The 15,169-nt window shown below is 36.7% G+C and overlaps 1 protein-coding gene across 1 annotated transcript in view; it reads left to right on the plus strand.

The window, feature by feature from the left end:
* eys (eyes shut homolog) overlaps positions 1-15,169 on the plus strand; it is a 209,230-nt gene that overhangs the window by 21,197 nt on the left and 172,864 nt on the right. The window contains exons 4-12 of the mRNA XM_059517129.1: positions 527-729; positions 2,089-2,204; positions 3,523-3,637; positions 5,600-5,759; positions 8,075-8,179; positions 11,348-11,487; positions 12,523-12,686; positions 13,589-13,842; positions 14,368-14,472. Coding sequence (XP_059373112.1) covers positions 527-729; positions 2,089-2,204; positions 3,523-3,637; positions 5,600-5,759; positions 8,075-8,179; positions 11,348-11,487; positions 12,523-12,686; positions 13,589-13,842; positions 14,368-14,472 — 1,362 coding nt within the window. The remainder of the gene's footprint in view (positions 1-526; positions 730-2,088; positions 2,205-3,522; positions 3,638-5,599; positions 5,760-8,074; positions 8,180-11,347; positions 11,488-12,522; positions 12,687-13,588; positions 13,843-14,367; positions 14,473-15,169) is intronic.

The raw sequence follows: 15,169 nt of genomic DNA on the forward strand, positions 1-15,169 counted from the left end.
CTTTGGCACAAACCTAGCATAAATAAGATACACGTAAAAAAAGAAAAGGTAGAGCAAAAGTAAAGAAAATTTGAAATCATTGTAAATAAAAAATTTAAGCCTCTAAACAATGTTTTCCCACAAGCGAGTTGTTGCTATGCAACAAAGTAACAAAGTTGCATTTTAATGCATTGCCCTTTAAAAAAAGTTTAATCATAAGTAACAGACTGTTTTTTAACTTTTTTATTATTTTATTATTTTTATTAAAATAACAAGAAGAACTGATATATAAACACATTAATATTATAATATAATATTGCACTTGTTTCTTGTATCTCTCAATATAGAATAAAGACAAAGATACAGACTTACTGATGATCTGTGATTTCATCAGCGTGATTTCATGCACAAATGCTTGTATATTTGCAGTTAGTGAATCAGACCCACTGTCTAAATCAAAAATGCTTTGACAGAAGCATGTGTTTCCATTCATTTTAATTATGATAATTTCATATTCATTCATTCTCCATAAATTCCTTCATTGCAGGTACTTACTGTGAGCGAAAGAGGCTCCTCTGCGATTCAAACCCATGCTGGAATGATGGTCGCTGTGAGGAGACTGCTAATGGATATGTTTGCACATGCCCAGGGGGTTTCATAGGCCTCAACTGTGAGACCACCACTGAGGCTGACAGCTACTGCAAGTCTAACGGATGTCAACTGGACGAAGCTTGTGCCACAGACAAACTTGTGAGGCCTTTTACTTTTTCTTTTTTTTTTTTACATTACTCATAATGCTGTTTTTGTTGTTGTTGTTGTTGTTTTTTGCCTGAGAGAATGTGATTAATTTGAAATACCACATGCTAATTTTTGTGACACTCCTGAAGCTGATAAGCCTTTGTCACGTTTTAGGTTACAATAACCATTAATAATTGTTTTGATAGCAGAATGGGTAAGGCATAAGGGTTTTTTTTTTTTTTTGACTTGAGCAAGCTGTTGATTATAGAATTAAGAATGGAATAATGGGACATTTCTGCCATGTTCACTTAGAAATGTTTCCCCAGATTGTTACAGTTGCAGTCTGCTGCTCATGAGCCATTATTGTTATGAAGAGATGAATTCAGAAAAAAGTGTGCCAGTGGCAGACTAATTGCCTTAAGTGACCTTCATTTCCTCGGTAGTGAAATTCAGCACACAGGCCTGTCCGTAGCAGATTCTCATGAGATGCTTTAGTCATTTGAGAGCATGGACAGTAAAGATAGACATTAATCTCTCTCTAACACACATATACACACTCAAACACATTAAATTGATTTGTTTGACATTGATTTGGTTTGTCTGAGACATCCTCCTAAGTGAGCTCATCTGTATGAAAATGACATAATCCATCACGCTGTCTAGAACTGCATCGATGCTTGTATCAGTGAGAGTCTCCATCTTACTTTCATCTGGGATTGTTCTCTGCTTCTATTACTCCTCTTTGAATGACTGAGTCAGAAATATTATTGATGTCAGGATCGGTTAGTGCAAGTTGGAGAGCAGAACTGGTTAATGGCTTGTATACTGTATTGCGTTTTTCAGCTCTGGATGCCTCTGTGCTGGTTATTTCCATGTTTAACATGATTCTTTTTTTGTCTCATTGTACTACTACTACTGCAGCAGGTTTATTGTATTTATCCATATGAAATTAAATGATTTAATTTACAAATATAACATCTGGATTTTTTATTCACTTGTATTTTATGTCTGACCATTACATCTAGGCCAACTTGTGATGGTATGAAACAAAAAAAATTACTTGGAATGTTAAAATTTGGAGTAAGACTCATATATAAATAAATAAAGACTTTGATGCATTTTATTTGTTTGCAGCTCAATTACATTACATAGCCAGATACTGTGTTTGGCTTACAAATTATTGATATGTGAGTTTGCAGATCCCTTGGGACAAGTTCAAGCTCTGACCAAACCCCACTACTATTTTGGTGGAATAATGTTAAATGATGCAGATACTGCACCTTGCACCTTAGTATGTGATAAGATGTCAGCATGTTTCGCCACTTGACATGCAACTAACCTTCCTTGGGGGGGTCTTTTTCTTTTATGCAGAATTTCACATGTATTTGCATAGGCCCGGAATGCCCGGAGCAGGCAGAGGTGTGTGGAACTTTACCCTGTCTCAACGGTGGCATCTGTGTAGTTCAGAATGGCCAGTATCATTGCAGGTAAGAAGCTCAGGTCAGCAGGGTTGGCATTTTTATTACCATTTCTATCCTTGTTGCATACTGTAGCATATTAATGCTGTATTGTGTTGTGTTTATGAAAACGAAAGTGATAAAAAATATAGATAAAAATACCAATTTGCTGATCTACTGTAGGCTATATTCTTTTATATACAGGTGCTGTTTCTGGTTGCTGCAAATGACTTAAAATACCTGGACGTTGTCCTCTGTAAACTTGTTTAATTGGTTGGCTTGTTAGTTAGTCCCTGCTCATGGTAATTCAATCTAATTGAAGCTCTTGAAGTTCCTTGCACCGTGTACTCTGAGACATGCTTTCTTGTTTGTCATTTAATGTTGGTTACTTTATAGAAGTAAATAGGTTGTGAACAGGATTTCACATTGATCTTTACATTGTCTTGTGTGACCTCACGTGTCTAGAGGCCTGCATAGCACCTTTTGCATAGTTTGTTAATCAAAGGTATGCATTTTACATGAATTTGGTCAATTGCTTTTTTTTTTAATGAAATTTTGAACCGCTGAATATCACATATTGTGTGTTTTTCCTGGTATTTTACTGGCCAGAAATAGGAATACAGTCTGAAGACAGTGAAACGTTCGTTAAATTTCCAGTGGTAAGGTGCAAAATTCAGCCTGTGACAGCTTTTGAATTACTTCCTGGTGATAATGAAGGAATCCGCTAAAGTTTGGCTGCTTTATGAGTTCTTCCAGTCCTTGGGGGGTTCATAGTTATGTCTTCTCTTGCTCCTGATCATCTTTTTTAGTTTTTATTAGCAAAGATCACTTGAATCAATACATTTGATGGCCCCTCTGACTAAATGACACGCCAAAGATAAGATAGGGATTGAAAGGGGAAAAATGAATTAAAAACTGAGCATGACTAGAGGATGATAGTGTGTTTGAATAGAAGGAGAGATAAAAGCGAAAGCAGCCGGTCACCTGGGAGTCTGTGTTAATAATTGAGTGATTTTGCCTTTGTGTGACAGAATAAGATCACTGAAGTCTTATCACAGCAGAAGTAAAGCCAAGATCTGGCTAAGGCCAAAGAAACAAGAGGATTTTCTCTATTCATGTGTGCCAGAGGTTGAACATTTAACAGACATTCTTGTCATGTGTTTGCTTAAAGGATCTTTTAATACTCCACAAATGTCACCAAGGAGCATAATGGTCATTATGAGACACATGTAACATCTAAAAACAGCAGTAACATGTCTGCATTTCATCCCATTATCACTGATTGTTACTCTGGGTCATTTTTACTTTATTTTTAAATGTGGCTAAAGTTAATGTCATATTCTTGTAGATGCCGACCAGGTTTTTCCGGAAAGAACTGTGAAGAAATAATTGACTTCTGCAAGCTGCTCAATATTAACTGCCTGAATGAGGGATTGTGTCTCAGCCTAGTTGGCGGATATAATGTAAGTAACCTAATTTTTGGAATGGTTCATTTGTACAATAAAATCCATAAAAAATTCATTTCAGATAGCATACATTTCTTATATTGCTCCATAATAGAAAAGCTAAATCAGAAACCTTAGAAGATTAGAAGAGGTAATGTATATGCTTTATTAATACAGGAAAAGTAAAAGTTGGGAGAGAAGTGCTGTCTATATATTACATATATTGCAAATTAGCATCCCAACAAAAATTTCTCCTTATCTCAGTGGCTAATGCATGTCTATTCATTTATAAGAGTTCTCATTCTTGCAGTCACATTATCCTTGATTTATGCTTGTGTCTCAAGGTTTCAGCTATCCTCTTCTATTTCAATATCATCTTTATGTCACTCCCATCAACAGATCTACTCTTTGAGTGATGTGTCTCAGTTATACACTGTTGACTGATGCAGTCGCATCTGTTTTTCTAATGAAGTGCTCTAGAATATTAGAATATGTGCTTCACATACATTGATTTACTTGAAGTGCAATTTGTTAAACTACACGGGGATCTGACACAGTCATGAAAAGTGTTTGCATGTATGAATATAAATGCTGTTTTGATAATGGAAAAATACTTTGGAAGCAATAAATGACCTATGATGGAGCCTGGTTGTTAAATGAATAGTTTGCCTAAAAAAAAGAAAAAAAGATTTTTAAAATTCCTTGGAAAAAAATATAGAATACAGGTTTGGAACAACATGCAGGTGAATGAATAATTACAACATTGTATTTTTTAATTGAACAATTTAATCAGAATAAATGTTTATTTTACTGGTATAGAAAGCATAAAATGAAGTCTGAAAAAAAAATATCTACATTCCCAAAAATGAAGGAAAAAATTGCTTTTGAGTATGTCCGCATTAACTTCGAAAGATCAAGTAAAAGTTACAGTGAGCTGATAACATTCTAGGAAGCTCAAAATGTGTTCTTGAAGACTTTATGTCTGATATATATGACTTTACTTAAAATAACCTGCGGGAAAAAATGAAACTTGAAAAACTGCACAGATTCTGTTGTGCACTGAATTTTAAAGCACTCTTTCTCTGCAGAAGTTTCTGTGATGTATGTAAACATTGGTTATTATAAGAGCTGATTTGGTTAGTGTGCTATTTGGAGACATCTGGTTGTTTAATTACTAATCACTGTCATCCTTAATTAAAACTTTGACATAGTCCAGGAAACAGGCCGCATTTCTTCATTAGTAAATTGGTGAAGAATCTGTTGGTCATCAGCAACATTTTTCTTCTTAAATGTTCTTTCCCCCCTACATATACTTCTTAAACACTAGTGTGCTATGTAATTGCTTTCTAAATAATAATGATTCTTAGAATTGCTAGGAATCCTAATTTAAGGATATTTAGCAAAATTTAATTTGTAGAGCACAACATAGGGGATTGAAAAATGCAATTACCTTTTCATGAAAGCTTGAATGCAAGTTTAACCATAATATAAAAATAATAGCAGGGGATTCTATATGTTCTTTAGGGAAGTCGTGGCCTAATGGTTAGAGAGTTGGACTGGCAATGGAAAGGTTGTGAGTTTGAGTCTCGGGCCGGCAGGAATTGTAGGTGGGGGGAGTGCATGTACAGTGCTCTCTCCACCCTCAATACCACGACTGAGGTGCCCTTGAGCAAGGCATCGAACCCCCAACTGCTCCCCGGGCGCCGCAGCATAAATGGTTTCCCACTGCTCCGGGTGTGTGTTTACAGTGTGTGTGTGTGTATATGTGTGTTCACTGCTCTGTGTGTGTGCACTTCGGATGGGTTAAATGCAGAGCACAAATTCTGAGTATGGGTCACCATACTTGGCTGAATGTCACGTCACTTTCACTTTTTTTCACTTTTTATTTGGTGCATTATTGTATATGCATTTAGTGTTTTGCTGATAGATTGAATATCTAATAATTAAAGTTAATTACTAAAACATCTTTCCCCCCCACAGTGTCTCTGTGCACCAGGATGGACGGGGGAGTTTTGTCAGTACTTGGATAACGCATGTTTAGCCTATCCAAACAGATGCTTGAACGGAGCTACTTGCATCAGTATGAGTGAGCCAACTGCACCCCCGCACTATATGTGCACCTGTCTCCCTGGATACACAGGTTAAAAGAAATCTATATCAACAAACTCCAGAATATGTTATGCTGATTTATGTTTGAGTTTGCAGAGAGTTTGGCAGCAGAAGTTTTTTAAAGCCACACTTAGAATTCTTTTTTTTTTTCTACAGTAGGGTTGGAGAGGAGAATTATTGTCACGTTTTCATACAGAGATTGCATAGAACAAAAATTGTTTTCTTATAAGTCAGCTATATCTGTAGAATTCTGAATATTGAATATAAAATATATCTGTCATCCATGGTAACATGGTGTGTTATTCTGGTGACATTTTTGAGATAGTTACATGACACTCAGGCTCAAAGTCCTTTTGAATCCCAATAAAAAGAATGGATTTGAAATAAGGTAGCAAACTGGATACAAAATTACATTTTGAATGAAAGGAAACCCTCTAAAAACATTATTATTATTTATATTTTATGTAAATTTCCCAGAATCCTCTACTTTACCCAAACCGACATCTGTACCCTACATCTTACCCCATCTGTAGAGAGGAAAATTTTCTACCTATCAGAATTTTTTTTTTTTTTTTTTTTTTTTTTTTTTTTATAAAATAGGCACATTTAGTCAAAATTAATTGTGTAATTATGTTTTGTTACAACATTTCTCTCAGTCCCATTCTTGGAATCACAGTTCAGTAAATTACTCTTCTTGTTATTCAACCTTCTGTAGGGCATGGCAAGTTCTATTCAAATTCCAACTCATGAATTTGAATAGGAGCCAGTTCTGAATTTTGCCCTAGCCTGAATAATACAGTTTCATGTCCAACATCTATATCTTCCACAGAGTGTGTGTTCCAATGAGACGAGTCCCAATGCCCTGAGGCATTCCTTTACTGTAACTCATCTTTGCACATTGCCCGCCTAACTGGATTATTGTATAATTTGTTTCATCATGCCTGCTAAATGAAGGGCAAATAGAGGTTAGAGAACACTTAATCAGTAAATCTATCTGGGAAAGCAAGATCTTTTATTAGCTTGGCCACCAGCGCATGAGCACAGAATGAACTATTTGCTCAAATAACTCAGAAACAAATAAACAATCAAGACAAATGATTTACTGGATTTCATCAGCCATGACGTGTTGATCTCAGTGGCATGCGTTGCGGTTCAGTGCTCTTGCATGGGTTAATGTGACGTAGTCTTTTATAGGCACTTTACATGTATTATAGATCATCTGCATTTCATGACACCTATAAACCATAACATGTTATAAAGCCATATTATTTGAAAAATGCCTTCCCTGAGAGATTTCCTTTAGTACTACACAGTAGATCTCGTATTTTCAATTGGATAATCGCCAGTGCTTTTTTGTCCTTGTTACCACCTCTCAGTCTCCTTGATGGCTCTATTTCCCATCTAAGCAGATGAAGGAATCTATCTTTCCACATCCCAAGTGTCAGCAACAAGAGGCACCTGACAATTTCTGCCTCTCTGTGAGCTTTATATTGGATTAAAATACTATTATGAGAAAACATGTCACAGCTCAAACCGCAATGTTTTATTTAGATATCTTGATGATGCTAGTGATATCCCCATCGATTAATGACCCAAGAGACTTTTAAAAAACCATCCCTGTCCCATTTCGCACCACGGTATTTCCAGAAGGCCAATGTGAAATGTCAAGTGCTTTCATTATGATCTTCCTTGAAAAAGTCAGATGACATGTTGAGGGAAGATAATGTGACTTCTTCCACAGCAGAGAAAAGCACTAAAAGCATTGGTGAAGCAGATCTTGCACTGGATAAGACTTTTGAATATTTTTTTCTACAGCTTACCTTGCTTTTTCCATGCAAAGATTTGATTGATTTGATTCCATGTTATGTTACTTGTTATGTAATTGTGTGTGGATGAACAACATTAATAGAGAACTGCCAACGAGCTGGGAAAATAACCTTCAGAACAGTTCTTGGGTTGCTGCTGGATACTAACTGCTCTAAATATAAACCGCCATAACACCCACAAAAATCTGAGAATCAGTGCCATATGCCCTATTTATGAAGTTGCCTGAGGTCAACCTAAAGATGCAGCTTAATTCGTAATGCGCTGCTATTTGTAATCTTCAAGAAAAATAAAAAAAATTATATATATATATATATATATATATATATATATATATATATATATATATATATATATATATATATATATGTAAGCATTTTTTTTTCTGTGGAATAAGACAAGGAGAGGATTTCCAAATTTGCTTGTAAATCCCAAAATGTCAAAAATGAAGTCAATATCTTCCAGGGAGATGGAGCGTAAAAGCTTAACTAACACTCCATTCACACCCCTGTCTTCCTGCAGGACGCTACTGTGAGGCTGAAGTAAATGAGTGTGATTCCAGTCCCTGCCAGCACCAGGGAACATGCACTGACTTTGTTGGATTCTACAAATGTGCCTGTCCTTCAGGTATGAGTTTCTCTTACTCCTAAGAAGTTTTTAAATGTATTAATTTTTTTTTTTACATTTTATATATACATTTAACATACATACATAAACATACATATAACACTTGTTTTTTGTTTTTTTTTGACTGTGCCACAAATCCCCACTGCTCCAGCACTAGTGGCTCTGACTGACAGCTGAGCAAATCACTCCCATTCTCACACTGCCAGAGCTCATTAATGCTGCAGAATTGTGTCAATATTGTGTTATGAAATGCTCTTCCCTTTTGAGGCCACTGCATTGATATGGTTCCCTCCTGTAATTGTTGGTTCTGCTCACTCTTTCTGAGGCATGATTTGCATTCACTGATGCAACCTGATGGCTCACCCTAGAGACTGGCAACTCACTGGCGGGGTTACAAGCATGCTTCTCTGCCAGCTGCTCCCTTCCGCTCGATGAGTAGACGACCCAGAGTCCCAAACGCCCCCTCCCTAAACCTGCCCACGCGCGCTCGACGCTCAGAGATTGGGATACAAAAGGGAGAATCATCTGAATGACTTCTTCATAAAAAGATTGAAGATGTTTTCTGTTTAAAAAGTAAAAAAGCTCGACTAGGCTATTGTGAAATAGTAGTTATAATTAAGCAAAGGTTATTGACTAAAAGCATATAAAATTAAGTTGAATTTAGAGTCAAATATAAAATACTTTAAGTGGACAGTTCACTTCAAAAATGATGCCATTATTGTCATTATTTCTCACATTTCATGCTTAAACTGAAATATGTTTTTCTGTGGATATTTTGAAGAGCGTTGGTAAGCAAACAGTTTATGAGGCATTTCTCAAAATATCTTTTATGTTCCACAGAAGATAAAAAGTAATTCAGGCATGAAAGAAAATGACAGAATTATCATTTTTGGGTTTAATGTTTTTTATTATTTAATTGAATTATTACCTAGGTTGGTGTTGTTGTAAACAATGATTGCAAAATTATAAAATATAAAAAAATAAAAACAACAGCTGCATGAAATACAGCAGAGTGGAACAGAACGTAGGGGTCTCAATATTTTTCAAAGTTGAGTTGTTTTTAACTGAGTGTGTAAATAGACCAAGAAATTAAGTATTTTCTTTCTTTTTTTTAATCTATGGAGTTATAAATGTTGACATTTTAAAACATTTTCTGAAAGCCTGTTAAAGGTATCAAAGCCAAAAAAAAAAGTAAAAAAAAAATATATATATATATATATACATTAAATCACTAGTTGACCTCTCTAATTGACTGAAGTCGACCATCCTGACCCATCCTTAATTTTCATGAGTGTGATATTCCTGCTTAAACCTCTATGTGAATTCATTTTGAAATTATGTATGTATTGGGGAAGTTGTGGCCTAATGGTTAGAGAGTCAGACATGCAATCGGAGGGTTGTGAATTCGAGTCTTGGGCCAGCAGGAATTGTGGGTGGGGGGAGTGCATGTACAGTGCTCTCTCCACCCTCAATACCACGACTTAGGTGCCCTTGAGCAAGGCATCGAACCCCCAACTGCTCCCTGGGTGCTGCAGCATAAATGGCTGCCCACTGCTGTGTGTGTGTGTTCGTGTGTGTGTGTGTGTGTGTGTGTGTGTGTGTGTGTGTGTGTGTGTGTGTGTGTGTGTGTTCGTGTGTGTGTGTGTGTTCGTGTGTGTGTGTGTGTGTGTGTGTGTGTGTGTGTGTGTCTGTGTGTGTGTGTGTGTGTGTGTGTGTTCGTGTGTGTGTGTGTGTGTGTGTGTGTTCGTGTGTGTGTGTGTGTGTGTTTGTGTGTGTTTGTGTGTGTTTGTGTGTGTGTGTGTTTGGTGTGTGTGTGTTCGTGTGTGTGTTCTCTCCACCCTCAATACCACGACTTAGGTGCCCTTGAGCAAGGCATCGAACCCCCAACTGCTCCCTGGGTGCTGCAGCATAAATGGCTGCCCACTGCTGTGTGTGTGTGTTCGTGTGTGTGTTCGTGTGTGTGTTCGTGTGTGTGTGTGTGTGTGTGTGTGTGTGTGTGTGTGTGTGTGTTCGTGTGTGTGTGTGTGTTCGTGTGTGTGTGTGTGTTCGTGTGTGTGTGTGTGTGTGTGTGTGTGTGTGTGTTTGGTGTGTGTGTGTTTGGTGTGTGTGTGTTCGTGTGTGTGTTCTCTCCACCCTCAATACCACGACTTAGGTGCCCTTGAGCAAGGCATCGAACCCCCAACTGCTCCCTGGGTGCTGCAGCATAAATGGCTGCCCACTGCTGTGTGTGTTCGTGTGTGTGTTCGTGTGTGTGTGTGTGTGTGTGTGTGTTCGTGTGTGTGTGTGTTCGTGTGTGTGTGTTCGTGTGTTTGTGTGTGTTTGTTTGTGTGTGTTTGTGTGTGTTCGTGTTCGTGTGTGTGTGTGTTTGGTGTGTGTGGTGTGTGTGTTCGTGTGTGTGTTCTCTCCACCCTCAATACCACGACTTAGGTGCCCTTGAGCAAGGCATCGAACCCCCAACTGCTCCCTGGGTGCTGCAGCATAAATGGCTGCCCACTTGTGTGTGTGTGTGTGTGTGTGTGTTCTCTCCACCCTCAATACCACGACTTAGGTGCCCTTGAGCAAGGCATCGAACCCCCAACTGCTCCCTGGGTGCTGCAGCATAAATGGCTGCCCACTGCTCCGTGTGTGTGTGCTCTGCATTTAACCCACACTTCGGATGTGTTAAATGCAGAGCACGAATTCTGAGTATGGGTCACCATACTTGGCTGAATGTCATGTCACTAAAGCAATGCAAGCAAGCCAAAAAAATATTCTCTCTCTCCAAAAGCCCTTGTACAAACTAGCCTGGCCTCTTTCTAACCTTTACAATTTTGTTCTTTTCATTTGGACTGACTGGCTTTTGGGCTTTGAATAGGCTTTCAAAAATTGATTGCCATTTTATTTTACTTTCTTTTACCCTAGAAACAAAGAGGGGAAAAAAGAAAGAAATTTGATTTCCAGCTTGCTTCATGTTCACTGATTGACCTTATTGATTGAGGCACAATGACATGAGGCATATATGCAGTGTGTTCTCAAAGGCATTAACAAGAGCTAAAGTGTTTCAATCTTGTTTAATCTTTTAAATTCTGCTTTTGCACAAGGTTCTTTTAGTTCCCAATCAAGGAAGCAGGGACGGTGAAGTCCAAATGTTTCTTCAGATTGGTTTATGTTTCTCACCTTCCTTTCCAGGATACACTGGGGATGAATGTGAGGTTGACATAAATGCATGTGCACCTCCAAATGTCACCTGTCCCCCTGGAACATTCTGTGTGGATTTGCCAGGTGACCAGCTCCATATATGTCACACTCAGTGCCTTCACTCTCTACAGGTAGGTCAGAAGGGTTCAGCCCCCAGTACAATACACTAGTTACAATAATACAAATGTTTAGAACAGGGGAGTTTACTCCGAGGAGGCAGTGTCTACTCAAAATATTGGATGAGAATAAAAAAAGTATCCTAAAAATAAAACAGTGCCAATTTTACAAAATATAGCATTAAAAAGTATAAAGAAGTCTTAAGAAACACTGCACAACAGCAACCCCAGCAGGTAAAGTTACAGTGTCTCTCTCGCCTCGTCTGAGCCCACTGAGTTTTAAACAATCCTAAAGTGTGCGGTTAATATTTATATATATATATATATATATATATATATATATATATATATATATATATATATATATATATATATATATATATATATATATATATATATATATATATATATATATATATATATATAAATTAAGATTACTTTCTAATAGTGTAAGAAATTTAATATTTTTTTTTGTTGGATTTTTTTTTAACCAAGAAAATGTGACTAGGACTTGCATTTACATTTGATTTAAAAACACACAGTTTTACTTCCAGTCAACTAAACTAATTTACATTAGACCAGTGACAAGATGGAAAAAGACATTTGAGTCAGTATAAACAGTTATTTAGAGTAACAACAAGGCATATGCATAAAAGTCGTATTTTTCAATGCATGAACTCATTCAAAATGCATACACCACCCTCTTTCATGTTCCTCTTGAAAAGAGCATGTTTAAAATGTTATGTTCTTAGCACGCTATGTTCCTTTGATGATGTGAAACTGTTTACATGCTTTGTTACTGAACAATACCATCAATTGCAAATTGCATGTTCCTTTTGAACATGTTTGATCATTTGGATTTGGTTTACATATGCTGATAATCACCACTAATGTAAATGGCAATTAAAATGCAGCTTTCCTTCATTAACCAGCATGTTTTATTTAACACTGGGACCAAGCATGGCTGTTTACCAAAGACCAAAATTACCTTTTTACACACATTTAAATGAAGGATTGTTCAGGGATAATGGTTGATTTTCATTTTGACAGCCATGTGCCAATGGAGGACATTGTGTCCTTAACAACATCACCAGTTACAGTTGTGTTTGTGCACCTGGATGGACTGGGCCGACCTGCTTGGTCAACATAAATGAGTGTGTCCAGCACAGGTGTCAGAACGGAGCCACCTGTGTGGATGAGGTTGGTGGGTACAGGTGAGTCTGGGTGAAAAAGTTTTTTTTTTTTTTTTTTTAAAGAGTACATCAAATGCTTTGCTTAGAAATTAAGTGTATTCAAATAGAATTAATTGTTTTTTCATACAAAGATAATTGTGATCAAGTGAAACGCATTTAAAATGTAATTGGAAATATTAGCATGAACTCAAATGCACATAAAATAAATGCATAAATACAAGAAAATTCTGTAATTCTGTAATGATTTACCCTCGTGTCATTCCAAAACTGTATGCATTGTTTCTCTGCTGAACAAAGCCTGAACAGATTTTTATTTTTTTCATACACCAGTAGTTTGTAGTGACCATGGTCTGTCAAGCTCTGAAAAGGACAACAATGGACAGCCTAAAAGTAGTCCTTATGACTACTGAGCGGCTGCTTTCAAATAAATATGGCACCTGCTGCTGCTTAAATGTCAATTGAATCAAACATTGATTTTTTTTCAGTGTTTTGTAACCAAATGTCATTGCAGCAATTTTTTTATTATTATTATTCTGCACAAAACTGGTATGGTTTGAAAATCAAGTTTTGCAGACAACTTTTATCATTCTTTTATAGTGCCTTTTGGGGTCTTCTCTTTTCTTTTCTTTTTTATTTTTTTCTTCTTCAAAAAAGAGTGGTTGAGGTGGATTTATCCATTTTAAACAGGATGCTTCTCTCAGTATAAAATTAAAATTGATATTCTGTTCAGGTTCAGTTGCTGTTTACTGCCTCATTCTAGAGTTAAACCACCCATAGCTGTTAAAACAAATAGCATGTTTCTTTGATAGAAAGCAAAGCAAATTACATTGTCCTCCCCCATGACTCAGCCATTTATTTTCATACCATGTCTTGTCTGTTTTGTTTGCGATTCCATTAAGAGATACTGTTTTATGCATTTCAAGTTGCCTTTGCGGTCACGGATATACTGGAGTCCACTGCGAACTTGACATTGACTTCTGCTCTGGGCATCAGTGTTCAGAACACACCTTCTGTCTGGACCAACAGCAGAACTACACCTGCCACTGCATGCTGGGATATGAGGGAACGTTCTGTGAGCTTGAGACATATGAATGCAAAAGCGAACCATGCACCAATGGTGCCACTTGCATTGATTTGGTGGCAGGTTACCAATGCCTGTGTGCTCCAGGATTTAAGGGTAAGCAAATGTTTTACTCAGTGGTACTACTTAGACAGGAAAACCATCTCTGGACTTTTGATGGGCATTGACTTTCAATATCTTACATTGTTGAATTGCTCATGACTAAAAAGAAAATTTAAATAAAAATCTTTATAATTAATGTTTATATTTATATAAAGGTTATAAGCATACCTGATTCTTTCTAATATTTAATGACCTCTTTTCATTTTCTAATTAATTTTCAATAAAATAATGATTACGATTTCTCTAAATGAATACCTTGTTTTACTTAAATATGTTACATTACAGAAATAAAACATGTTGCAAATGGTTATTTATATTGACTTATTTATAAAAAATTATCACAGAAGTCTAACATGATATGATACAGGCATTTTTTTTGTGTTGTTGTTTCTGTGTACTGGAAGCTTATGTCACTAAAACAAATTCCTTGTATGCGCAAGTATACTTGCCAATAAAGCTCTTTCTGATTCTGATTTTCTTTTCTTTTCTATTTTGCCTGTGTTAATGTCCATCATGCAGGTCGAACATGCTCCAAAAATATGAATGAGTGCTGGTCCAGACCCTGCCTTAATGGGGGCACCTGCATTGATCTGGTCAATGACTACATTTGTATCTGTCCACTTGGTAAGTTAAGTCCAGCACTCTGTTCCAAAGCAACAGATGCATCCTGAGCTGAAAGCAGTAGTGCTACACCATGTATGATGTAAATAATCATTTATGATATATAGTAAACATTATGTTGAAAAAATGCCATTGTTCTTGGGAAGGAGCCAAAGGTCCATATAGGAAACTATTCCCAAGGAACCATTTAGACTTTAGTGAAGCCCTTATCTCCACAGCTCACATTGAAACATGTCCTGTGTGACTCATGCTCCCTGTTTTCTAGATAATCAACCAGCCCAAGGGGAAGAGAATCCATCAGTGTAAATTTTCTAGTGTTTATTAAAACGGGCTCTCTTTAATTGTCTTAAAAATGATGGTGACAGAAAACAGACCTCCATCTTGTTAGGACAGGTCTCATTAGAGGGCACAATACTTACGGGAGATGGTGTGATGTTGGAGGCCTTGATCGGGGTTAAAACCTTAAAAAATTAATTTAGATTCCAGAATTCATTGTTCAAGATTGAATCTCAAAATTATAAGTGATGGGAAGCCATTTTCGAAGTCCTGTTCTCAGGAAACAGTGCCTGAAAATCTCAGCATTGATTTGAAAATGTAGGCCTAAATTACCACGGCTGTGACTGCCACATATAAATGCATTATATTATATTATATTATATTATATGATATTATATTATATTATATTATATTATATTATATT

This window comes from Carassius carassius, chromosome 30 (assembly GCF_963082965.1).
Source record: "Carassius carassius chromosome 30, fCarCar2.1, whole genome shotgun sequence".
NCBI lineage: Eukaryota > Metazoa > Chordata > Actinopteri > Cypriniformes > Cyprinidae > Carassius > Carassius carassius.